The sequence below is a fragment of the Hippocampus guttulatus genome, chromosome 8 (assembly GCF_054856545.1).
Source record: "Hippocampus guttulatus isolate MCC_2025c chromosome 8, RoL_Hgut_1.0, whole genome shotgun sequence".
Taxonomy (NCBI): domain Eukaryota; kingdom Metazoa; phylum Chordata; class Actinopteri; order Syngnathiformes; family Syngnathidae; genus Hippocampus; species Hippocampus guttulatus.
The window spans coordinates 16,964,430-16,991,416 of NC_141268.1; the positions used below are offsets into that span (position 1 = coordinate 16,964,430).

At 41.7% G+C, this 26,987-nt stretch overlaps 2 protein-coding genes across 3 annotated transcripts; both read right to left on the reverse strand.

Annotated features, from left to right (window-relative positions):
* Positions 1 to 1,276: 1,276 nt before the first annotated feature.
* mdm4 (MDM4 regulator of p53) lies at positions 1,277 to 8,683 on the reverse strand. Its single transcript, XM_086118314.1, has 11 exons — positions 8,532 to 8,683; positions 7,828 to 7,915; positions 7,670 to 7,744; positions 7,259 to 7,392; positions 7,117 to 7,166; positions 6,741 to 6,805; positions 4,483 to 4,579; positions 4,232 to 4,392; positions 3,938 to 4,120; positions 3,521 to 3,589; positions 1,277 to 3,049 (listed from the first exon to the last, which is right to left on the reverse strand). Exons 2-11 carry the CDS (start codon positions 7,897 to 7,899, stop codon positions 2,492 to 2,494), a joined length of 1,464 nt encoding a protein of 487 aa, XP_085974440.1. The 5' UTR covers positions 7,900 to 7,915; positions 8,532 to 8,683; the 3' UTR covers positions 1,277 to 2,491.
* Positions 8,684 to 9,282: 599 nt separating this feature from the next.
* Positions 9,283 to 26,428, reverse strand: LOC147201508 (sortilin-like). Of its 2 annotated transcripts, none has more exons than XM_086118401.1 (20): positions 26,089 to 26,428; positions 18,237 to 18,299; positions 17,497 to 17,570; positions 17,294 to 17,396; positions 16,684 to 16,845; positions 16,442 to 16,515; positions 15,486 to 15,535; positions 15,261 to 15,388; positions 14,938 to 15,082; positions 14,647 to 14,802; positions 13,667 to 13,779; positions 13,479 to 13,581; positions 13,240 to 13,408; positions 12,977 to 13,161; positions 12,704 to 12,893; positions 12,333 to 12,449; positions 12,018 to 12,126; positions 11,472 to 11,584; positions 11,259 to 11,391; positions 9,283 to 11,188 (listed from the first exon to the last, which is right to left on the reverse strand). In XM_086118401.1, exons 1-20 carry the CDS (start codon positions 26,323 to 26,325, stop codon positions 11,174 to 11,176), a joined length of 2,439 nt encoding a protein of 812 aa, XP_085974527.1. In that variant the 5' UTR covers positions 26,326 to 26,428; the 3' UTR covers positions 9,283 to 11,173. The 2 variants fall into 2 exon arrangements, with proteins under 2 accessions (XP_085974527.1, XP_085974528.1); XM_086118402.1 differs by lacking the exon at positions 26,089 to 26,428 and adding an exon at positions 18,494 to 18,621.
* Between the last annotated feature and the right edge of the window lie 559 nt (positions 26,429 to 26,987).

A 26,987-nucleotide genomic window follows, 5' to 3' on the forward strand; every position in this document is an offset into this window, starting at 1 on the left:
AAAATATGCATCTCTGTTATACAGTAAAACATTTGAAACGTGTATTTATGTTTCTTTCACGAAATTGATATATTCAAAATAAATGTGTATACTGCATGTATTTGTATTATCCGACTTTCAAGAACTACTGCATGCATATAAAGAGCAAGAATTAGTCAACCCAATGAAAACTTTCCCTCCTGGAAGTTTATGGAGCGAGAATGCGCAAAGTTATTCTGGGATGTTGGAACGGAGGTAGTGTGGCTATGGAATCATCTAGAATCCCCCCCAACCCCCCGACCCCCTCCCACTCTCCCACTCCCCGGGCGGTGCCATTCTGCAGATTGCCAAGCGGTACCGGGTGCCAAGTCACTTGTGGCGCGCTATTCTTCTTGGATGCCGTGTGACGTGTTTGACAGCGTGGACAAATCAGTCAGAATGACACGCGGTGTGGGTGGGGGACATTGCGATGTCTGACGGCTGAGTCATGTTCATGTGGAATTGAGGTAGGGGTGGGAGGGGAGGGGGGACAGCAACACCTCCACACCCTGATAGGTGTTGTTTGGTCTTTCTTCTAGGTGTACAATAGTTGTTAAATCAGAGTACATGGTTTATTGGGGGAAGAAATTGACCTTATTTGGACAGGGTTAGGGGGTTGGGTTCGTGGTTAGGGGATATGGGTAGGGTTTAGTTAGTCACTAACCCAACCCTACCCATAACCCCTGACCACGAAAAGCACTAACCATTAGTGCTAGGGTTGGGGGAGTTAGAATTAGGGTTAGGGTTGAGTTACTGTTGGGTTAGGTTTAGGGTTTAGTGTTATGGTTAGGGTAGGGATTAGAGGTTAGGGTTCGGGTCAGGGTTAGGATTACGTTTAGGATTGGGTTAGGGTTCGACACACATTTAGTTCATTAATTTGTGACTACCCGACTTATGTGTCCAATTTAAAAACCAAACTTTGCTCTTGAGCCAGTGACATGCAAACACCATTGGAGCCCCGCAAACATAAATGCCAATGAGGTGTAGGATTTGCAGATAAGAGTAATTTTGTTTGACAATTGGCTGGTTCATTGCCGAGCAAAATACATTTTATTGCTCATTTAAATATTTCTGTTGCTTTGTAAGACACAAGCCCTCAGGTGGATCACCACCTTCCCCCTCCTCACACCACTGCCTCGAACCCAAGTTTGCCACCACTGTAAACAAGGCTGGCCATCTCAATAATGTTATATAACAATAGTTTGTGAGTACAGTATTGTAGTTTCAAAGTGAACACACTTCACACAGCAGGCATTGCTAGAGGTTTGCAAATATGTTTATTTGGTTAGAGACAACACAGCAAGCCAAATTCACATTTGTGTACTATAAACGCAAAGCTCATGTCGCTCTCCCGTGCTTTCGTTATGAGGATCTAGTGGTCATTACAAGAGACATGCATCCATCTACGTTTGCTTGCTATATGTTAATGCGAAAGTACAGCGTGTCACCACCACCACCACCACCACCACGCAGAAGTTATCACCCCCTACAGGCAGAGAAATAAAGCGCAGGCAAAGAGCCATCAAATAACTTCACTGAAGCCTGGTGACATCTGTACAGCTTTTGTAGAAGGCTTGACATCATCACTCAAAAAGTAATGTAAGTGTGCGGTTGTATATTACAATCTTGAAAATAATACAAAAGCATGGAAACAAAATCTGCTAATACTAATGGAAAATGCTCACATGGCAGTGAAAAGCTCGAATCAAGCCTCAACCTCCCTTCGGCCTTTTTATTCGCTACAATTCATATACATTTAGCCTACTTGAGATGTAACTTTTGATGCTCTTTAACAGAACAAGCGCAGGCTTTTACTTCAATTTAAAAAGATAATAAATAAATTAAATACATTCTCGCTTTATTGGAGGGCTGGTCTTGAGAGAACACGTTAAAAACGCGTCGCATTGCTGTCACTTTATAAATATTCCTTTGGCCTCCAAAAAGTACACCAATGACTGCAGTGCAGTGCTGATATCAATTTGAGCAATTAGACATTAATTGAGCATTCCTAATTTATATACAAAGGGAGAGCTGAGGCAGATGATTGTAATAAGAGCATTGTGGTTTCCTTCTTCAGCCTGGTCGTATCCCTGACCCACACAGCACATTGAAAACAAAACGCATAGTTAAAAAAATAAAAATAAAAAGGGGGAAAAAAAGTCATGTAGATTCTTCTTCAGAGGCTGAAATCAAATCGACAGGGAAAACCAAACATGACCCCAAAAAAACCCCCAACTAATTTTTCAGACAGCACCATTCAATGGATCTAATCATTTTACAACAAGGGCACAAAAATCTGCACATCAACTCTCATAAATAAATATATCTCTCAGCTCTTATTGATCCCTTGTGAGAACGTGGCACCAAACAAACAAAATACGGCTCCGTCCATCCTTCAGAGGCGCCAAAGTGCTAAAATGAGATGGTGCTGAACATACATAGAGTGCATGCAAATGAGTGAGCCGCTGGGATTCTACACAACGAATATCTTTACAACTTTCTGGATAATCTGTCCACATCCCGGGCAAGGAGCCTGGAATTTATGGAGCCTCCTGGCACACGGGAAGCAGGTGAGGAGATGGGCTGTGCGTCCGTGGATTATGTTGCCATTGCGGGGTCGAACCCGACACAGCTTGCACGGCTCCAGCAAGGTGTCCGGTTGGCATTCAACCTCAACCTCCATGCCCAGACTCTCTTGACTCTCCCCGCCCGACGCCTGGCCGTCCTTGGGGCCGGCGTGGCGTCGGGACGTGGGGGCGGGTGGCAGCGGCCGGTCGGCGGTGGAGTGGGAGGGCAGGATGACCGGGTCGGAAACGGTGCGGCTGCAGTCGGGGACGTCGATGCCCGCGTCGCTGTCGTCGTCCTCGTGGTGCGCGCCCAGGGAGCCGAACGCCGGGATGTCGGGGACAGAGAGGGAGTGGGCGAGTCGGGGCACGTCTTTGTACCAGTTCCGACGCAGGGCCCAGCAGCGGACGCAGTACCTCTGCAGAGGGGAGTTGTACTTCCTGCATTCGCTGCATTGCCATGCATCCTGGCGAGGAGAGTCCAGTCCGGGGTCATCATAGTTTGGGATTTTCATTATAGCTGCCTTTATTTCTTTTTCAGGCAATTTTAATTCGTTTTTCTTAGTTGATATATATTTTTTTCAACAATGCTTTGTTTTGCTTTAGATTATCATTAGTTTTAGTGGGGTTTTTTAAAACTCATTTAATGCCAAATTTGTAAAAATATGTTGTTTTAAATTAAAAATAAATAAATAGAGGGCTTCGCAAACCTCCTCAGTCAGTATCGAGGCTCTGGGAATTATTTCAGTATGATAAATCACACACGCACACACACAAGACACACGCACACGCACAAGACACACGCACGCAGGCACACCAACACACAAAATGTATTTTTCGTTTCAATTTGAGTTATTTGATGAGTTTTCGTGAAGATAATAGTCGGCCCAAATGAGGCTCGAGACAAGGGGAAGAGACAAGAAAGCATTTCCACAAACCTGTGTGGAGATCTCGGTGTCCGTGTCATCACTGAGACACTGAGAATCTTCGTCTGGCTCCTCCTGCATCTGAACACAAACACAATCACACCAATGCATCTGCAAAAAACACCTATTGTAAATTCCATCATTATTGACGTAGCGAGTACAGTGGTAGCTTGAGACAACTTGAATTCAATCTTTTTGCACTGAAATGCCATGAATCCATTCCAGTCTGCTTTAATAGATTATGAAATAACATAACACTCCCACGGACTTAAAACACATTTCGATTGAGTAAGACACAGTTGCTGTGTGTGTATCGATGATGTAGTTAATGTAATTACGCATCATGTCACTGAAAACCTCTCGCAACTTGGCCATCTTGACCAAATGGCAAATTCAATCAGGATTAAAAACCCCTTTAACCTCGCTTACCTCTCGATCCGTCTTCTCCTCCTTTCCCCCTCCATCCTCCTCATCGAGCGGCGCATCTCCTTCGCCGGCGCTTCTCTCTTCCAGCGCAGCCTCCTTCATCTCCACGCTCACTTGCTCACTTCCACCCTCCGTCAAGAACCACAGGTCGTCCGTGGTGTCCGACACGATGGCCGTGTCCTCCTCCTGTGCAGGAGAGAGCCGACATGTCAGTCAGACCGACGACTGTTTGTTGCTCTTCAAAAACGCAGTCGAAAACAAACAAACAAACAAAAGTGACCCGGGCGGGGTTCTTACTTGGTTGGTGTGAATATCAGTGGACCCGTTGCTCCTGCGGCTATAGTTACTGCGGAGATTGCCCAAAAACCACCAGGGCAAGCCAGAGAGGTCCCAGTCATCAAGAGTGACATCTAATTTGGGTCGTTTGCAGGCAGAGCGTGGCAAACCTTCAAGGGAGTCTTGAATAGGTTGAAAAAAAAAAATAAAGAAATCATTTTTAGAGCTTTGAACTGTATACAAGTATGGTTCTGAGCGCACAAACTGTTTACCATCATCAGGTTCTCGAGGTCTTCTCTGGGAACAGGTCGGCAGGGGAGGCCTGTCACTGGCAGCCTCCAGTCCCGCTTTGACCACACCCCCAAAAATCTACAGGGGGAAGAAAAAAAACATTAGACCACATAGCTGCAACTGGTTTACTTGGAGGGTTCGCAGCTCCTTGTCAAGATGGCCTCTTGTCCATGGGGCCCGTGGAAACATTTAGGGGGGGGACACACACGCATTTGTGGATGAATGAAAAAAAAAACGGAATAAAAGAAAAACAGCTATTTAATTTACCTACATGCAAAGGCTATTGACCACTTACTGCCACGGATCTCTCTTTTCTTTTGTTTTTATAATAATGAAGTATGAGAGCCATACGGAAATAATTTATCCATGACATAGAGACACACTAAAAGAAGAAGTTGCAATTTTATGAGGATTGTAACTTTTTTTCAAGAGTTAAAAAAAAAAACATTACCGTTAAGTCACATTTTTGAGGGGAAGTGAAACGATATTTGAGAAGTTATGCAAAGATGAGCTATTGAAATAATCTCATCAGGTTGTAGCTTTCCCAAAGTATGAAACAGTGTTTTCAAATTATTATCACAATCGGGACTTGGAAGCAGTTGGGAAACATTTGTCTCTGTTCTGGCCATGAGTGTATAAATATAATATGACTTTTATCCCTTGACATGATTTTAGTTTACTTTTAGGCAGAGTAGTGCCTAACCACAAGCATGAGAACATATTCATAAACTTGACTCCATAGGAATCACATATGCAAAGGTTACCGGTAACTTGACAATTTTCAAACGTGAATGACATACATATACACTTAAATACGCATGGCAGGGACATTAGGTTCTAATCTGCAAGCAATAAAACAGCCATTATTCTGTGATCAACCATCATGCCTGGTTCAAAATAAAAAAAACATTACAAAGGAGTCGAAAAGGTAATGATAGGCTGATAATGTTAGCGTGACAGTTTCCAAAGAGGAAATGAGAGAGAACAAAAATGCATGAAGAGAGGGACAAGAGAAGAGGTTTGGAGGGTGTTCTAATTTGGCCAGTTTATGATTGAGAGCTGCGACCCTCCATTGTGAAGCAGAGAAGAGAACTCTGAGACAGACAGAGACAGTGACTCTGTCCCCCCATCCAGAGTGGAGCCGGTGGGGCGCACCAAAGAGGTGGGCCCTTCCACCAAACCAGACCGAGGATGGGGCTGTACAGAGACGGTGCCACTCTGTACAAAAAAGGACACCAACGAAGACAGCAGCCCCTACCGCCTCATCTCACTACACACCATCTGATAGGGAAATTAGAATATTCTCTTTGCCATCTAATTCATGCCTGTGGAGAATTTTGAGAGGTAACACTTTATTGGCTTTAATTTGGGTGATACCTTATACATATTGTCATTGTCGTGGCAGAAACCTCATCTCCCCAATGGATATTTTTTCACAAACTGAAACTTAAGGCCAAAGATGAGGCCGTGCACTTTGGCTAAATTTTCAGTCAACATCAGGTGGCAGTACAGAACAAAATGGCAGCGTCCCATATTGGACAAAAAAAAAACCACATTGCAAAGAATTTATTTTTATTATTATTAATGTATTTATTTTACTTGACTGCATTAATTAAATTAGCAACTTATTTTACAAATTAGCATGATTATGGGGGAAGTGTTGGGTTAATGAAGATGTACCACATTAAGACAACTTGTTTGACAACTCAAACAAGATGCCCCCCTGCCCCCTCCCAAAAAGTCAAAGTTTTGAAAATATGAGGATTCTGCCCAAGGTCCTTCTTGAAGCATTATCATTCGTAGCACACAAGGCAAAAACTATCCAAAGCAGTCCTAGCAAACATGCTGTACACTTTAGCATTTGGGTTTAAAAACGTGTTAAAAATGAAGACTCTACTCAAATGGAGTGAGAGTAAAGTCAAAATAAAAACGAAGCTATTTGCTTTGGTTATGAATAGTTAACTCGTCTATCAACTGTCAGTTTTCCAAGCAGAGCTGGTCGAGCTGAACGGCAATATCTGCTACAGATACAGCAACTCAGAGTTCAAATATATTCCAAGGAACTTTTCCTAGTCAGAGGTTATGAATTTCAAACTTTACTGCAATGCAGCCCCAAAAAAAAAAGGCCTCAATCACTCTTGTCAGTATAACAAATTTGTACCCAGGTTGCTAGTTGTGTGTAGTGAGGCGAGAAAGGTTTGGGGCTTCGTTTCTTCGAAGCACCATGTTTCAGTTTTACCTGACCACGATCTTCCACTGCGCCCTCAACACACTCACGGCCCACAGAAAGATTCTCTGCAGCGTCTGCATTTCAGATAAGACACAGTAACAGAAACAAGAACACCACACTCTCTCACTCAGGCCTTTGTTTTGTTGATTTGTAACAATGGCTTGAAATGTTGTTTATTCTTCTGCCCTGACCCTCACAAGACAGACATCCATCACAAACACACTCTTAAGACTATGTGGGAATATGGCTGTAAAATAACCATAATAGTCCACAGGATCTAAAGTTGCATCATTTGAAATATTGAGTTAAAATTCAGAGCAAAAGGAAAAAGACATCATCAATAAGACAATCAGAGATCAGTATTTGACATTTCTGTGTCGCTTACCAGCACTATCGAGTATGACGACATATTTCTTGAGCATTTCATACACTGGGCTGTTAAAAAAAAATAGAAAAGCCACAATAATTAGGTAAAAATACATATTTACAAATGGTTATGTTTTGAACAAAAATATGTTGGTGTGCACCTTGGGTTCTTCACAGAGAAGCTCTCCACTTCGAGCAGCTCTCCCAATGGGTCATCCTGGCAATGGACAATGTGCTGCCTTTGTTTGTCGTAGAGCTGCTTTCCCATAATGTACTGGCCCAAGTAGTGCATTACCTACACAAACACCAAAACATTAGACACAACCACACATGCAGGTACAGTGGAAACTCACTTCTCCGATGCTGTAACACATAAAAAGTTGAGTTTGACCAAAACGTGTTGTCAAAATAATGGCTTTCAGTGTCATCCAACTGATATTTCAAGTTATAACTACTATATGTATCACCACGGAGCATGTTGGTCACCTTGTATGAGTAAATTGTATTTAATAGTTGTGATTTGAGCTACTCCCACCACTTTAACACGTTGAACATTTCACTTGCCGGCTAACCTCTTTGAGTGTGAAGACGTCCTCCTGGGCTCCAGCAATGCGCAGTATTTGCAAGAGGGGAGCTTTGGGTTGAACCTGGAATTATATTTATATATAATTATGTATGTGTAAAAAGCAAACAGGTATTTGTTTAAATTGATGTTGTAGATCCAATGTACCTGATTTCCTTCTCCAGGCAGTGCCCTGCATGGTGTGCCAGAGGCGGAAGCCTGGCCCGATAGGGAGCTCATAGTCAACACTGAATCACTGAACAATTGAAAATTGGGTAGGCGTTAGCACGTTGATTTACGTCATGCACACGAGGTCAACTCACTCCCAAAAATGTACAGTCTCTTATTACAAACGCAAATGAACAGACTCTGGAAATCTTGCCGCTGTTGATGTTCAGTATAAACGAAAGACACAAATGCCACGTAATTACACTATTTGAGAGACACTCGGCGCAAAGGGAAAAAAAACATGGTTCACATATCTCAGTTTCATTTTTAGCTTTTCTAAATTATAGAGACTTTGTTGACGATCTCCCTTTTTCCTCAGAGAGAACAAATGCTTACAAAACATAATAAAAAGCGGATGCACATTAAAATCAAATAACATTAACAATGGCAATTGCAGACATGCAGCGGTAAAGTTAAACAATTGCACCCGATTTCTCGTGCGACATATGAAAAAATATACTTAGCAAATCACAAAATGCAAGTTAAAAACCATAGCTAGCTATTGTTGCAAAGCTAGAGCAGCGTCAATTTTGACTGGTTAACAACCTGCCAAACGTTAGTAGATTGCGTGTCATTAATGTAGCTAACATTTAGCCTTCTGTCTCCTTTCCTGAATAAATACGTGTGTTCAAAAATGATCTCACCGGAATTAACTGGCATCACTTTAACGCCGTTACTTTGCTCCATACGTGTTGTTGATTTTCGACGCAAATTGACATTTTTGGGTTAAAATGGTCCGAATTCTGGGTTTTAGACGCTAGCTAGATGGAAGCTAATCAGTTAGCCTAACTGCATTTCAAAGGGAACGAGATTTCGGCAAGAACTGTTGCGGTGAGGCAGTAGCGCCGCCTGGTGTTCGGGAGACACCATTTTGGTCCGTTGTCAAGCAGGGCTCTGTAGTGGCACGCATGTGCTGTTATGCGGCTCGCAAATGTAATACAGTAACTTCCAACAAGTCAATCCTGTCACAAATGTAAATACTCCCAAAATAAAAACTATACTATAGAGTAAGGTCTTTTTAAATTGTCCAAATGTTCTTGCAATGGACGTTATTTTAGTAATCTGCTTTTTTTTTACTTTGCTTTTAAATTGATTTAATTATTTGTTTGTAAATGCTTTTAAATGTTACCCTTTTAATTATATGAAGCACATTTGAGTTGCACCCCGCCAGGAATCAGATGGCTCCAGAACTAGTGTTTTATGGTTTCTGTTGTGTTTGTTAGTATTAATTGATAAATTAATGAATTTGTTAATAATTAACTGTTTTCACTGTATTTGTCATTATATGACTGATTCTGACTCCATATACAGCACCTTGTATGAAGCAATGGCTGTTTTAAAGCGCATTAAAACAGATAAAGTTGAGTTGGGACCAAACAAAATCAGAGTACAAAATGTATTTTAAAGAGACATTTAATTCATCAAGAATATAATTCAAAAAAGACATACAAATGTTAACCAATCTGTACTATGAGAAATGTTTCATTCAAATATGCTTCCTCACTGGTCTTATCACAGCAATGTCAAGAAAACATGACGGTCTCAATTCAAATAAGACTACGGTAATAGGAGCATGGTACCATGTATTATGTATGTGGCAAGAATGCGTTTTTTTTCACAGATGTGTAGATACAGTACAAAAATATTAATCATGAACTCCAGTAAATACCTATCGAGTATATGGAGACATCAAGCATGTGTAGTTGCTATCATACCTGACAAACAGTCCTTGAGAATATGCCTGTCTACGAGGCCAATTCTACAGCATATAGCTTATCTGCTGGGATATTAATCACCTCTACAAAAAGAGACAAGCCTTGCCTGTATGTTAAATTTCAGCGCTTATTATGAGAAGATGTACATATTATATAAAAATATATGCATATACAGGATGAAGTGTACCAGTATGAATAACAACAAAACAGTTGAGACTTGCTTATCTCATTTGTACCTGCATCCACTTTAATATCATGACACACGTTAACTGATGTGGGGAAATATAAAATACACAACCATATCTATCGATATACACAGTATAACAATATGGTCGGTATGTTTTCTTTAAAAATAATTTTCAAGTAGCGTTTTTGAGTTAGTATTGCCTTCATTTTAATTGCTAGGCTATGGTGGATTCATCTCTACAATTAGAAAACATAACCATAAAAGTGCTTTGGCAATTAATTCAAGTCTTATGTTTTCACTGCACAAAAATGGGGAGCAAAAATATCTAACATTGTGATGCTTTGCGTTCCCAAGCCTCAAAGAACGATTGATTTGAACATTCATTCCAAACTTCATACTGGACTGGCACACCAGCTTATTTTTCTTCTTCCTATTTCTGATTTGTATTTAATTGAATTGCATGGTTTTCATATGTGTCGGAGAATAAGAGTAAACTAAACAAAATATTTGTGAAGCATAATACTGGACTAACTGGATAGGGTGCGTCATTGTAAGAATATACAGTATATGTAGTAGTTTTAGCTTCATACAATACAAGCGCACAGAGTGACATCTAAAGTGCATCCCCCAACGTGATTATTTCAAAAGCTCAACTGTCTTCAGTCAAAAGTGAAAAATCATGACACAATGGGAGAGGACATTTAAATGCCACTGCTCACAGATGTTATTCAAATCAAAAGTGCTTGTTTTGGGAGGGGGGGAAAAGTAAAAAAATACAACACACACACACACACAAAATTAAACAGCTTAGCTGTCGATAAAGAAAAAAACAAAAAACAAATACCACAGCCCGCTTGACGTGAAACTGTACATCAAAACGTCGTCTGTACATGACTACGGTATATTAATGCACAAGTTTTAAATGTACGGAATATAAAAATATTTTGAAGATGGAAAAAGTAATTATATTTAGGATTTTTTTTCTCAGTAGCTGTATTCTATTACTTGATTGTTCCATAACACTGGAAGCTGAAACATCTCGAATTCCTCTGAGTGCATTGTCAAATGTCAAACGCTGTCTCTTACAGCACAATTTGACACTCCAACATCCTGACAGAAACAATTCAAGCTCTGCTGGAACTTCAGAGCCTTTCTTTTGTTCTGTGCTGAGTTTTCGCCCCCCCCCCCCCCCCTACCCCTCCACTTTCAATTGGTTTGTCGCTGTGGTCTTGTCTGTGTGGGAACCTCAACCATGTGATCATTCTACCCGCTGCTGTTGCATCTTCCGGTCACCAGGGGGTAGCAAATATTGAGAAGCAGATTTTAATCAGCTTGTGGGACAAGCAGGCATCAGTGAGGAGTGGAGGGGGTCAAAATGTCCAATTTATTCCAAGAGGTCCTGAGAGGAAAAACAAACAAACTCCAGAAAAGACTTTAAATTACAAAAATGGGAAATTTGTCTGAGATACCTGATCTGAATCCTCATTGCACTGTGCTACATGTGTTCCTGTTTCCATGTACTGGGCGTCAACGTCATCAACCCCTTCTATTTTGTTAGCTTCGGCGTGTTCTCTCATGACAGAGTAGCGGTGCACAAGGAACCTGACAAAGACATCACCATATATGAAGAGATGCAGGAAAATAACGTGTAATGGCCTACAGCGGAAACATAGCTGACTGACCGTCCACCGCAGACGTATTTCTTGACCACCCACACGCACACGACAGCGCTCATCAGAAGCATGGCTATGACAACCACGGCAATGATCGCAGCATTCGACGCGTCGCTTTCCGTCTGACAGAAAGGCAGGAACAGAATATGAAGACTGAATTGTTCATATCACGTTGCCTAAAACTTGAATTTAATAAATATATACTGTAGTTCCTAAAATTACTGTATTTACTCATCTGTTGTATGCTGATATACTGTATAGATTTTATCCGAGGTTTGGTATTCATTTGGTTGACTGCAGCAAGTATCAGGCATTCACTAAAGATACAACTTTTATTTGAGGGGATGTTTAAAAAATTAATAAATTCTGACTCAAAATGCCACCACGTTGTTCATTTGGTAATAATTCATTGACAAAGGCGGTCTTTTAGAGCAAAGGCTAGAACTGGAGGAAACACGGATTGTAACTGTGTCACAAGACAACATGCATGATTATGTGCGTGCTGCAGATAGAACATTAGAGTATTTCATTTTAATTAAAATGAGTGGCACCAACCAGAGAAAATGGATGAAGAGCATCACTGGTGCACCTCCTCCTCAGGTCAGTCTCCTTTCTTACAGGCTGGAAACCACCAGTGCACAGGTCTCCTGGAATCTTCCGGTAACTTAAACGGAAGACAATAATACAACATTAAATGGAAAAAAACACAACTGAGCCTGATGGATTATTTTATGTGAAAATCTGCTATTGTCTTTATTGTGGAGACAACGAATGTTTTGCAATGAGGATTGTAAATTTTGAATTACGCTACTGCCTTTTTGGTTTGTTGTTAAAAATAAAAATAAAAAACCAGCAACAAGAGATACTTACCCACTGGTCTGCAGCTCTTCAGTGGTTCCATTGAGACAAAACTCCAGAGGATGACTCTTCATCTCCTCCTGCTCCACACACTCCGAACTGTTCTCAGGTCGGAAGTATCCAAAGTCACTATGGGACAAAGCAGAGTCAAATGTGTTTCAAAGCAGTGATTCCCCACATAAAGTGTGCCAAAAAAGACATCATGATTTCCATCATCGACAAAAGAACACAAAAGTGAGGGAATAACTCTACCAGTGTCAACAAGGACTGGTAAGATAAGAGGACTATACTCTGGAATTGAAAATACTTTTTTTGGAGTGATAACGGTCACCCAAACTTGGGCTAAAAAGAAAAAATTGTCCATAGGTGGCGACATGCAGTACCATTGATAATCATCCAGTGTACAAGCGCAAGGAGACAGACGCTGCCTGCCACTGAACCGCCTCCCGTTCCAGCAGGCAGAGTCTTTCCTCAAGCGTAGGAAGGTCTCCTTGTAGCCTAACACACAGCCGTCAGAGGAGCGGTCGGGGTCGGCAGAGTGCGCCAACCACGGCACGTAGTCCGCGTCGTTACCTGCACGTACACTCGCAGTGTATAAGCAGTCTTGCCCAAAACACAACGACCTTCTTGCTCAATCTTTTCACGTAATCACTCACAATCTCGGCTGAGGAGATTCCTGAAGTCAACGGTGATCACCACCCATTTGGTAAAGTCATTTCTGTAGCCCCACAGGCTGACGTTCAAGGAGCGGGAGCCCGGTTCGCTGTCCATTCCGCTGAAGTGGAAACGGTCACTGGTAAAGTTATATGTGCGCCAGCACCGTCCTTCATCGGTGGAAAACCTGGATTGAAGGAACAACAGACCTCGAGTGAGGAGTCCTGCAGATGAATGCCAATTGCTGCGCCGCATCACTCCTCACTTGATTTGATTGACGGGGAAGTTGGTGTGCTCCACCGCCACAAGAAGAGCCCCGGAGTCCAGTATAGCGTAGTGATGAGGACCAGTAAGGGACAGCGACCACGAGTAGCCGCCGTCGTCAGATACGTAAACGTCGGGCGTGACAGCCGACTCGCCATCCCCCACGCTGCCTGAAGAGGGGAACGTGTTATGGGAAATAAGACCAAATCTCATTCAGAAAGTTCTCCGGGTGTTCGATACCATGAGCAAGAATGAGGCCCACTGCACTCGGCTGCGAGAGCGGCAACATGGGGACATTCATCTTCATGGCTGTGCTGAAAGTGGAGTGGATGTGGAGTCGACACTGTAAAGACACAAGTGGAAGTGGAACACGGCTCGTTGGGTGTCGCCCGTTTGCATTTTCGGGAGTTGTCGAGTTACTCGCTCACTCTGTTTGGCCGGTTGGTGGAGGTTTCAGTGTCACAATGGCTGTTTTGTGGTCGGCGCAGTAACTGCCATCGCGCTCCTTGGTCGAAGGTGATCATTGTCTCCACTGTTCCATCTACATAGACACAAGTTGTTATGTGTGTTTGAGTCTTTTAACTCATTCACTCCCAAAGACGTTTTTAAACGTCTTTTCAGACTTAGCCTAGAATTGGCTGGTACTGAATGAGTTTTAATGACAACAATTTAACAATTGGTGAAAAATCTTCAAAATCTCCAACATTTTTCAAAATCGCCAACTTTTTTTTTTTTTAATGCCATTAGGAGGTTTTGAATGACACGACTGCTTTGCTTGTTAATCTTGTTAATTAGCAGCATTACACAAAAATGACTACAATTTCCATCATTGGAGGGGTACCTCAAGGGCCAATTAAATGTTGTCATGATCGAATGATAATTTTTTTTCGTTAGACCCAGCAGAGGAAAGCGTTACCATGTGTAAGCTACCTCTTTGTTAGCTACCTCTTTGTGAATAACGTAACTACTCAGATATTGCTGATACATTTCTTTGGATCACATTAGTCATACATTTATGACTTTTCACCACTGGCAGTGGTGCGTACTCGAATGTGTGTCATATTAATAATTACGGTGCCTTTTCAGAAAATGATGCTCTTTAGGATTCTGACTGATCAAAATGAGCAACTGTGATAAAAGCACAACCTGTTTCTTTGAGATTCACTTGACAGCCCGGAAATTGGAACCCCCCCTCAAAAAATATATATTTGAAAAGGAAAATTTTACACAATGAATGACGCAAATAATTTTGCCGGCTAATTAAAAAAAAAAAACAATCTTCAATGTTCTTTTGGGGGAATAAAAAGTGCTCATTAACTTTGTCTGTTTGTTCATATATTTTATGGACCCTGCACAAGGCTGTTCCCAAACACTCCTTCCCACAATGTCATTAAGTGCGCCGGCTTACCCTCTGAAAGTACGCTGGTCATGTAAACACCCCTGAGTGACGTAATGGTGGTGAAGTCAGTGTCACTTCCTGTGGTGGTGTAGAGATGGCGCTCCAGTGACTTGGAGAACACAGTTCCTCTGTCATCAGACACATAGATCGTTCCAATCCCCGAGTCTGGGAAACACACACAAATAAAACTTTTGGACACTATACTATGTCGAATTGGTCTCGTTCTTTCTCCGTCATAGCAACGAGCTGTTGTTTGGTTTGTATTTGATCGCAATTATGAATCAGCAACATTGTTCTGACCTTCGGGGTCATCCACATGCATGAATATCATGTTTTCATTGGCTGCCAGGATTGAATAAAACTGCTCGTGGTTGACTGCGGGAAGCTGAGCTATGTTCCACGCTTCTCCTCCATTCACTGAAACGTGGATTATGCGCTCTGTGTCCTAAACAAAAATAAAATCAATGCATGGAGAATACAAATTAAACAAATCAATGTACCATATTTTTCCACATTTCACACACACAAAATGACACTGTTAAAACCTCGCAAATGGTCAATGTTAGGTCAGACAAGAACTTGTGACACTAGTAACAAAAGAGTCAGATGTTGTAGATGTTCACCTTTCCGGTCATGATGGAGGCAAAAACAAAACGTCCCCCCAGCACGAACGAGTAAACTCGAGTTGCGATCGTCTGGAAGCTTTTGCCGTAGTCTACCGTTTTCCTTAACTCCAACATTCCTTTGTCATCTGGCAGATACAAGGCGGCCTTATGAAGCTTTATTTCAATTTCATGTGTGTGTGTGTGAGAGAGAGAGAGAGAGAGAGAAAGAAAGACAACACTTACTGCATGATCCGTTGTAGTTTGTCGTGAAGTAAATGCTATTCTTCGCACCCCTGTACGTGAGAACAAGAAATAGGATGAAGAGTGAACTTCGGTTTGTCAACATTTTGCAACGTTGCGCAGTTGTCTGCGTTTAAATCAGAGAGATGAAATGTGTGGTTTCTTTACGGCAAACAACCATTCCAGGCTGTAATCCAAGTGCTGTCTAAATATAGGCAGGGAAAAGGGAACCAACGTTTTCTTGGAAATTGGGCTGGATAGTATCTATAAATTGCAAAAACAAAAAACAAAAAAAAATGTTGCTGACTCACGACACAGTCCAACAGAAGTCTGCGTTGCATCTCTCGGCACGCTATTTAGAGGCCAAAATGACAGCTGCGGTTAGACGGCGCAATCGCAATGCTCCCACAATGCAATGAATACAACCGCAGGTTGACACCACAACCTCATGTTAAATCGGGTTGTAAATGCTGCCCTAGTTGGGCAAGCGCTGCAAATTGCGCGCAGCTGGAATAACAACGCAGGACAAGGAACGCATATAAACACAAACATGCAAGAATGTCTTGAGGAAACCGACTTAGACAAGACTGCCGCTATGTCAGTGATTGGATGATTACATTTTTTTGATGTGCCTTTAATCATTCAGAATAAAAGTGACAAACAATTGATACGTCTTATTCATCCTTGGACTAGCCAGACACGAATTAAAGTACAATTTTAGAATTTAGTGGACCCCATGCAAAACAATCTGTCTTATAAGAAAAGCAAAGAGCAATACCAATTCTCGGTTTTCGTTCACATTATCAGAGAGGTTAAATGTCGCATGTTCATAATTATAGTGTATGATTAATTATACTGTAAATAATCGAATTCTGAGATTTATTCAGATCATTTACTGATGTGACTCGCTTGATTTTGTTTCCCAAATACCTAATCTGGATAAAAGTGACAATTCTCACCATCTGACGAGACAAACACTGTCATGAATCTTCCGCCAGGTGGCGCCAAAATCCTCTGACAGCCACAAATCCAACTGGCGGAAGGAGAAACAGATGATCGTGTAGTTAAGTGTTATCTTTTAACTATTCCATTGTGTCTACTTCAGCATGTGCTACTGGAGATTGTCTTATAAATACAAATCAATCAAATTCATTGATCTCATTGAACACTCGTGCTTTCAATTTAACAAGATTGCGGCTACCCTGATGCTGAGAGTCAGAAGTATGTTGCAGTCTCCGGGGTTGTACAGCATCTGAATTAAGGGCTCCAAAGGTAGTTCTGATGTCTCAAAGGTCCGGCCAAAGTTCTGCGAGCGAAATAGTCTAAATCCCCCAGTTTCGGACACATCAGCCGTCAGGATCACCTGAAAGAAAACATGCAAAATGTCCAACTGTGTATTTCAATTTACATCCATTTTTTTCTGAAAGTAAATACAGATTTTAGAGGGTTGGGTTAGTTCATGTAAATCTGTATACAAACATTAACCAAATATTTGATGTTGTTTTTAACATTGTATTTGTGTTTTTAACTGCTTGTTGTAAGGTGCCCTTGAGTTCTTAGAAAGGCGCCCACAAATAAAATGTATTATTATTATAATTGCAACCACAATAATAACAACAACCAGTAGTTTCATTAGTATCTGACATCTTATCAAAATCGAGCATTTTTATCAATCTGAAGGCAGATTTTTGAATAAAGTTCTTATTTGATTGTATCAATTTGTGCAGGGGTACCTTACAAACTGTCCAATAGTTATTCGACCAAGATTGCAAGCGATTCACAATACCAAAATGAACAACTTTTTTAAGCACCTTGCCAGAGTGATCTGGACTGACAGCAATGCCAAACTCTGTCTGGATGAAGGTGTGGTTGATCAGGTGGGTCACATCAGTGAACGTCTTCCCGTAGTCTTCACTGACACAGACACACAAAGATGCATTCGATTCATGCAGTTATGGCACCAAAAAAAATTAAAAATCTGTTCCTGTGTGTCCATATTTAGTGTCGCGCTCACCTCCTGTAGAGGTTGGACTGGCCAAATCGCATCATGAACAAAGGCACCTGGAATGTGGTCAACACCAGAATCACCTGGCAGGGAAAAAACATCTTGTGACATGAGTGACAGGTCCAAATTTGAAGATGTAAATGTTGTGGACAGGCCGAGTGACACCAACAAGTGAGATGATAACCAAAGAACTGGAAATACATTTTTCAGTAAATTGCCATGTGATGTAGACATCCCGGCCACTCAGCACAGTATAACTGAAGTGACCACAGAAAATAAAAGAATGAAATGTACAATGGAATGTTAGCCTGTCTTAGTCTTCATGTTCGGTACTTTGGTTTTCGACTATAATCCGTTCCAGAAGGCTGTTCGAAAAGCGATTTGTTCGATATCTGAAATTATTTTATTAGCCCATGATCAAGGGCTAATACACTATGCAGAAATAACAACAACAAAAAAAGTCAGATTTGCGTAAATCCCAACAAACACGTCTGCTCACAGTGGACGCTACACAAGGAAGTGACGAAGCAGAGAGGAGTCGAGTGGCGTATTCGGGTTTGCTCAGTTTGGTCGAAAACTGGTTTTCGGTCGTAATCTGAGGCGTAAAAATCTCGAATTTTCTGGTCGAAATCCGATTTGGTTGACAACAGAGATGTTCGGAAACCGAGGTTTGACTGTATTTGTGTTCAACACTGAAGGTTCCACTGTCCATTTGATAAACCGACTGGCTGCCATTCAAGCAGACTCACCCCCGTTTCATCTCCCACCCAAGCAAGTGACAGGGAGCCCATGGTCCTCACTTTGAAGTTGAACTGCAGGAAGAAAGAAAAAAAATTAAAGAAATGTACAGTCATCATCTATGCAAAAGATCTCACGGACGCCAGAACATGTGCGCACTTTCCATGATAGCTTGGAAAGTACAGTCCCGGCTGTACACATTTCTGGAATTTCTGTTAATGCGAGTGTGTGTGTGTATGTGTGTGTGTGTGTGTGTAGTGCGACCTACATTCGACTAAATGACAAAGCTGCAGCCAGACAAGGAAACAATTGGTTATGTCCCAAAGCACAGCGGGAACAAAGACGCACTCACACGATCCGCAGCAGGCTGTACCAATGACTTGTTACGCTCTTCAGAGCGAATGTAAATGTTTACAATTCAGATATTTGGTCCAAGAAGGGTTTATAGTGCTCTGAATCCAAAGCTCCTTCTTGCATAACATACAGACTAATGACCATCTTGGCAACGGACAACGTCCCAGTTTACTCATCCAGAGTTGCCTTCAAGTGTTTGGGGAGGATTCAAGCAACAAGTCTGGCAATGATCCTTTTTTTTTTTTTTTTTTTTAGCACGAGTAAGTTGGCCACCTTCTTACTTCTTTTAAAGGGAGGCAATAATATTTATAAGGTGGTCGGGGGTACTATAAAGCCACAGGACAAGTTCTCTCGGACGGAAAAGGGCCCGCAAACAGGCCCGATGCAAAAGTGTGCATGTTACTTTCCATCACCTTAATACATCACGCGTCACACGTTCACTGTTCCAAGTGTCATTCAACTGAGATCACCTCTCAATCGTAACGCATCGGGGTCGTGCAAACGTAACAAACCGTGAAAAATCAATCACTTATCTGACACCATGCGGTCAATGTCACCGCACACGATTAACCTGAAATAATTCAATTACAAAATTGGTGAAATCAAAATCTAATTGTTCAACATGGACTCATGGTACTGCGTTTGCACACACCATTTTGTGTCAAAAAATAAACTGGTGTGATGGCAGCGAGGCAGGAGGAAAGAATCCATAAACAACAGAGAAGTCCAAAATTTGGGATAATTTCACACTTAGCAACAAAAATTAAGCATTATGTGTAACACAGCTGCACATTGAGAGTCGTAAACAGAAGGTATTGATGTTAGCAACTGGAATCAAGCCGACCATCGTTAGCTAGAATGTGATGTCGCGCCAGACCACTGTCAAGACCATTGTGAGTCAATAAAGGTTTTCTTATTCTTATTCAATCGGTTAATTAAACATGAGGCGAGTAAAAAAAACTTTATTTATACACTTGTTGCCGACGGTCAAAATTAACGCCGAGTCACTGAACAAGGAGACTGGCTAATAACGGCCACCCAACTCTCACTCAACAGGTCAGGCTGTGCCTTTTCGAACCGTACACACTCAAAAAGTCACAAATGTGGGCATGGCAACCCCAAGTGGACAAAAACAATGTGGGCCTCACATTACAGTATTGCATTAAATACCGCAAAATCCATTTTTTTCAATGTATTTATTGATTGAAAAAGCAGTTGCAGAGTCACTGCATTTCAACAACTTCCATGATCTACTGTATCTTCTCTCTGCATCTTGACCAACGTTCCTGCCAGTTGCTTTCACACCTGTTTTACATTGAACCAGCAGGAACATTTACAAAGTGGCTCAACTAGAAGTCTCCATTCTCCAGTGATGATTTAACCAGCTACATTTCACTGAAAGCCAAACAATGTTGACTCTTATAGGATGAGCTCTCAAATGATCTTAAATCCTAACATTTCACTAGTGAGTCACCAAAAAAAAAATAAAATAAAAAATGCCCGTACCCACACACAGAGCACCGGGACTGCTTGGCAGTGGGAGGGTGCCTGATGAAGTCCTCCGACAGAGGTTGGCCGCTGACACAATGAGCGGCTTGTTCCCTCTCGGTCTGAGCGTTGACCTTTGCGCCCCGCCAATGTTTGCGCACGTAAAACATCAGAAGAGGAGGTCAAACACAGGCCTCTGATCTAACACACCGACGCTCTCAAGTTGGACCACATCACACAAAGAGAGGACGGGGTGCACTTGTGTAAGATCACACAAACGTCTGCGTGAAACCTCGACGGTAAATCACTCCCTTCAAAGTACCACGCAAAGCGCTAAGTGGTGTGGTTCCATTCACCAATGATGAAACGATCTCAATCTTCATTCATTTAGAAGAGAAATGCACGTTGGCTTGTGACCTGACATTTATCGCAAATTCAACAAAAGAACGACTTTTCTATACTCTTTCCTCCTCTCAATTCTTCTGCTTTTCGTGCTGCTCCAACAGCTGGCTGCTACCCAGCTTCACCTCTCCACTGCCCGGCCACCCCACCCCAACATTTTTTCAGCCAGGGGGGATAGACGACAGGCTTGGAGTGAGAGGAGGAGGCAACAACAAAAAGAAAGAGGAAAAAAAGCCATTACTAAAACAGCCAAAGTCCTTTTTAATGAAAACCACACAAAGCCAACACTCGCAGGGTGAAATGATTTAACAAGAACATTTGAAACGGTCGGTAATGCTGTTTGACTTTCTAATGACTGTATCGTTACTCCTGAAACAATAGAACATTTCCCATTGCAGGACTAAGACACGTTATCTTCGCGTATTTAGCGCAACATGCTCTGCAGTCCCCGGAGACCTTTTACTAGAGTGTTGCCAACTTAGTACTTTGTCTCGACACAGTATTCAGCGCACTCCAGCGGCCTCTTTTTTCCCCCCAAAAAGTGACTAGCAACAAATCTAGCTCCTTTTTATGTTGTTCACAGGGACTTTTAAAGACTCTTGAGACTCACTTCCAGATGTCGTCATAGCGGGAGCTCTTCACTTCCTCTGCAAGTGAATCCCACTCATCCTCAGCAGCATCCTTTATTGCTGGCTTTATAACCCCACGATTTACACAGTCTCAGACTAAAAACTGAAAGTCAGAAGGACGTTTTAGAGTTTCGCTGGCGTCACAGCGCGCTATCTATCGTCATCTCGATCGTTTCGTGTAAATTGGTAATCTCAGCTGTTTTAGATCAGTCTTTTCCTCGTCTTGGCCTTACGGCAACATCAAACGTGTTTGATAACATCACAAGTCTTTCGGTCTTTGCGGTACAGTGACACAACCGACAAGGAAGAGATGAGCTCTATCCAAACCAGGGGAAATGCCAAAAGAATTTACTTGTTGTCTTGTAAATAGTGATCTTGCAAAATTGACAGCCTTTGGTCGTGACTAAAAACTGAATGTGCCAGTGTGGAGAGCAAATAAACACCTCGATGCGAGAGACTCTTCTACAAATGAAGACAAAACTGAAGTTATTCAGATTGGCAGTAAAGAGAAGGTGAAATATCTGAAACTTAGGCTCTTAAATCCACTGACCAACTTCGTAACTAGGTAGCGCTAACAGATTCACATCTGACTTTCAACCGCCATATCAAAACTGTTGCCAAAGCAGCTTTGAACGAACTCAAAGACATCAACAGGAATGAAAAATGTCGTCTCCCAGAAAGACCAGAAGAAAATCATCCATGCGTTCATCTCCAGTAGGCTGGATTACTTTAACGGCCTTTTAACAGAAATTCCCTCAAAAAACATTAAACAGCTGCAGCTCATCCAGAATACCGTAGCTAGAATTTTAACCAGGACTAAGAGATCTGAACACATCACAACACTTTCACAGTCTCCATCGTGGCTTCCAGTTAGTCCCAGAAAATATTTTAAATCCCTGGCCAAGAATGCATCTGTGATATGTTTCCAAAAATATAAACCTAGCAGTGCTCTCAAATCCAAAGACTCGGGTCAGCTGATCCAGATCAGTGTTCAGGCTAAACACGGTGAGGCGGCATTTAGCTGTTATGCTGCCTAAAAAGTAGAACAAACTGCCAGCAGAAATGTAACTTTCACCAAATGTAGACACTTTTAAATCCAGATGAAAAACATTTCTTTTCTCATGTGCCTATTCATGAAATCTGCACAGTATCTTTTAAATCACTGCCTGTCGATTGCTTTATTTAGTTGCTTAATTAGTTTACATTGATTTTTGCAATGTCTCATTATGAAATGTAATTTTCTTCTTGTAATGCTTCTAACATTTTCTGTAAAGGTGAGAGATGATCGTTTTCCAAAGTCCTTTTCCCAATCGTCTCCAAGTCTTCTTCCGCTTAACAGCTATCCTAAACATATTTGTGTGCCTGCAATGTTGCACAGAAAGAACGAGGACCCACGGCAAAAACACAGTTAAGAGTCTGTGTGCACACATTCCGGCGGTGGAGGGAAAATTATTACGTATTCCTCTAGTCCGGCCCAGGTATCCCTGACGTCTTGAGTCCTCGGGTAGCAAATGTAGCTCGCCCTGGAGTCTCAAGCAGAAAGGGCTAAAATTAGCATTGAGTGCTTAAGTTGAGCAAAGATTCAATCAAGTAATTTATGAGTCAGAGTCTGGTGAATATTGTCAGTTCAAATCAAATTATCTACCATATTCACATGATTTAAATGTATTAAAAAGGACTACTCATGCGTGTGCCTAATAAACAGATGGAAAAGAAACATTTCATCTAATTCTGAATGTATCTTCCAAAAAAAATTTAAAATATACATCATATACTGTTCATCAAACTAAATATATTTCAATGGAAATCTTTTTGGAGTTGATTAAATGAAACGAGTACATTACAAAGTCTCTTAAAACCTAGATTACTTTAACACAATTGCACCACTAATATAAGACGAAATAAGATAAGAAAACCTTTGTCTCACAATTGAGAAATTTATAGCAGCAAAATTATGAAATGGACAAAGTAGAAGACTAAAAGTATATAAATAAATATCAATATAAAATATCAATAAAAGCATATTAAAAATGGGTGAGCGCGGGTGAGTCCAGGTTTTCAGGATCGTCCATTCAACAGCCCGACTGCAGTCAGGCTATTGAATGTATAGAATATATCATATCATATCATAATATATATCATTGTCTGTTGATTTTGTGGGGTCTTGCATGGTTTATGCCGTTTATGATTGCCAATGTCAAACTAAAATAGGACAGTTTACTTTTCTTTCAGTAGAACCATGATAATCGAGTTCACTCACGCAAACTTGTGTGACTATGGATAAGCGCAGCTTTGATAGGACACCATTCACAACCCAAAACGTGAGTGACGGTGGGCGTTGTGTGCAAGCTTGGCCAATCCTTTCCATGCCGTCAATATGTGATCCAGGCAGCCACGTTGGTAACAGAGCAAACACACGAGCAAACAGGAAGCCAAACCAGCCGAGTAGCGCCGAACATTCCTCTGGACATCAAGGCCAATCAGCTCGCGCTTTTATTTTTATTTTTTTGCAACACAGACGATGTGTGTTGGCTTCACTGGAAGCAATAATGAAGGTCCGTGTGATTGAAGACCGAGGCTGTTAAGTTGGTTTTGGAAGGACAATGAATACCACCGTGTTGTCTTTTTGTCTCGGTCCTTCTTCCAAGAACCTCCAATTACCAGACCGCGGGAACGTTTGTGTTGTCAAAACGCCACCCACCATCCCTACTTGGCTGCTAATGGATGTGGTCTGGTCCAGTGATTCCCAACCAGTGTGCCGTGAGAGCTCCGACGGTGTGCTGTGGCAAATTAACAAATTTCACTGAATTGGTGAGAAAATAATGCATTAATAACAAATAACGTATCTTTGTCCATCTATCTCTGCCAGCAACTTGTAGTGACAGACAGAACAAATGGTTGATCTTCTATTAGGTGGCGAGAAGCATGAAAATGACATATCTTCTTTTTGTGACAATTTTGTTCGGTGGTGTGCCATGCGATTTTTTTCAAACTTAAAATGTGTGCCTCGAGTCAATAAATGATGGGAATCACTGGTCTGGACTGAAGACTCCAGCTCACTCGCGACCCTAATCAGTGTCAGAGAAATTTCTCATAACCTGATAATTTATCATCACACTTTCGATGTTTCACTCCTAAAAACAAACAAAAAAATAAAACAGCCAAGGATAAAACTCGCTCTCCCCATCCATTTTCCAATCCACTTTATCCTAACAAGGGCCGCAGGGGGCGCTGGAGTATATCCCAGCTGTCTTCGGGCAGTAGGCGGGGGACACCCTGAACCGGTTGCCAGCCAATCACAGGGCACACAGAGACGAAAACCATCCGTGCTCACACTCACACCTAGGGACAATTTTGAGTGTTCAATCAGCCTGCCATGCATGTTTTTGGAATGTGGAAAGAAACCAGAGAATCCGCAGAAAACCCACACAGGCCAAAGCCGGAATCGAACTCTGCACCGTGAGGTCGATGCGCTAACCACTCTATAGATGGATGGATAAATAGATAAACTAGTTTTAATATCCATCCATCCATTTTCTAATCCGCTGATCCTCGCGAGGGTCGGTCGCAGGTGCGCTGGATCCTATCCTAGCTGTCTTTCAGGAAGTAGGCGAGGTACACCCTGAATTGGTCGCCAGCCAATTGCAGAGCACACATAGACAAACAACTATTCACACAGAGGGACAATTTGGTGTTCCATTAACCCGCCATGCATGTTTTTTTTGGACAGTGACAGGAAACCAAAATACCTGAAAAAAACCCACACAGGCATGGGGAGAACATGCAAACTCCACACGGGAAGTCGACCACCGTACCCCCTAGCTTTAACATGTTAAATAAATCAAAACTTAATAACATCAGTGTCCCTTTCATCCCTTTGAGTTTTATGTGTGCTGCCCTTGAAAGAAAAAATGTGGACACTGTGCTTTAATATAGTGGCCAACTTATTTCACTACGCGAGAGGGTCATATTTGTAATACACAGCTGCAGTTCTATAACTAGCGTCATAAATCTTATTGTTTGATTAATTGCGACTAGGTGAACACAGGCAACTGCCTGGGAAATTTCCACGTACTGTGCCCCCAAACGCTTTGATAAAAATTGATTACGTTTTGATTAAAAGCAATCATTAATGGTTCGGTTTGTGGTTCGGTCTTTATCAACATGCTCATAATCACATAAAAATGCTTAATCGATCATGATTGGAGTGCCTTCCCTCACTTCTCATGCCGATGAGCTACATCTTCTTACAAACCGTTGGAGCATTGTGAGGAAAAAGAATCAAAGTGGACCAGAAAGAAGGTGGGGAGGAAGACAGTTTTTCTCCCCCCCCCCCCAAAAAAACACACAAAAAAGTTACGTTTAAGCCTCCTTCACAGTGAAACCGAACGTGCAAAATCAACACATGCCAGTTGCAGTATCACTGCTGTCAGTGGAAGCAGAGGAGGCTGCAGTACAGATGAACGAGTGACGCATTTTATGACAAAGATGTTATTATAAAACTATATCAAATCTTCTTACAATTACAAGGGTTAAGATGTTTCACTTTCGAGCTCAAAATCTTCAACAAGGATCTTAAATTCATCTATTGTTAAAGAAATGGGAGAATTTTCTCAAATTCACTTTAATATTTAAGGTTAATAATCCCAATTTTTGCAGTACACGGGTGTCAAAGGCCCCAGACAGGAATCTCAAAACGTCAATCAAAACTGGAGATTATTTTCTCTGTAAAAACTTAATTTCAGTGGATTGTATTGGACATTATTAACATTAAAAATTAAATAAGAATAATGAAATTAATGTTTTGTAATGTTGTAGGTGTAAACGTCAGAGATTAAACGAGAAAAAAAATCAAAGAAATTGCAAATGAGGAACTTTTCATCTCTTTACTTGCACAGACTCAGCTAACGGTCTCGAAGTGTTAGTATAAGCACAACTGGGCGGATATTATGCTGGATGTTAAGAATTAAAAAAAAAAAAAAAGACTTACAGTGTGAGTGTTGTTGAACAGCGCTGACTCGACTCCAGGAAAACTCGGACATGAGTGTTCATTCAGTCCTGCCGCGCCGCGTTCCGACATCTCCAACTTCTCCCATGTGTGTCGCTCCTCATCACCACTCAACTCCCTCGGCGGCCTCCCCACAAACGACTTTTGTCCCTCACGGAAATTTCTCGCCAGCGCGCACGCAAACAAGCCCCATTGGAACACGCAAGTCGCAGAAAGCATGTTGAAAATCGGCAGGTCAGTTTTACTTACGCTCCCTTATGGTACCTCATTAATACCAAACACTGACTCCTCGTGCCGCCCCTCATCCCCCAGGACGTATCTTTCATTAACGTCCCCTCCACGGCGGCGCGTGATTGGCCAGGACCAGAATAACCTGTATTTTCATTGGACGTCAGGACTCTTCCTCGACGAGTTAATATCATATCTTTCCTTGGGTATTAGAGCCCTCTAGTGGTTTGTCTAAACACAGCAGGCTTTTAATCAATTGCCCCCCCCCCCCCCCCATCCCTACCCCTTTCTTCTGTGAACATGTCCCCCTGTTTCTTTCTGTGAATTTTACGATTCCAGGAAGCACTAAAATGAAGTGCTCGGCAAGGGAACAAAAGTCCACAAACTTAAGGATTTCCTCTGGCGTTTTCTGGGGGTGGGGGTGTAAGAAGGCATGCGACCGAGATGAAACGAGAAAAGTAACATCCACCCTGGTATGTGATTTTTGTGTGTATACTGCAGTATAGTTTAACCCTACAGTTGAGATGACCTAATAAAAATTGTGTGGTGGGGGTGAAATGAACATGTTCTTAATTTAGTTTTTTAACTTATTTGAAGGAATTTGAAATTATGTTTTCCGGATATATATTTTTAATTCATTTTCATAATGACCA

Bases quoted from the DNA above. Each gene is read 5' to 3' on its own strand.
- mdm4 (XM_086118314.1), bottom strand. From the start codon at position 7,899: ATGAGCTCCCTATCGGGCCAGGCTTCCGCCTCTGGCACACCATGCAGG. The intron at 7,167-7,258 runs GTGCACACCAAC...TTTTTTTAACAG, and splicing joins TTCTCTGTGAAGAACCCAAG to CCCAGTGTATGAAATGCTCA. The intron at 4,121-4,231 runs GTAAGAACCCCG...TCTCCTGCACAG, and splicing joins CTGATATTCACACCAACCAA to GAGGAGGACACGGCCATCGT.
- LOC147201508 (XM_086118401.1), bottom strand. From the start codon at position 26,325: ATGCTTTCTGCGACTTGCGTGTTCCAATGGGGCTTGTTTGCGTGCGCG. The intron at 13,582-13,666 runs GTGAGCGAGTAA...GTGTCTTTACAG, and splicing joins CCACCAACCGGCCAAACAGA to TGTCGACTCCACATCCACTC. The intron at 11,585-12,017 runs GTTGGTGCCACT...CCTTTCTGTCAG, and splicing joins CTCTTCATCCATTTTCTCTG to ACGGAAAGCGACGCGTCGAA.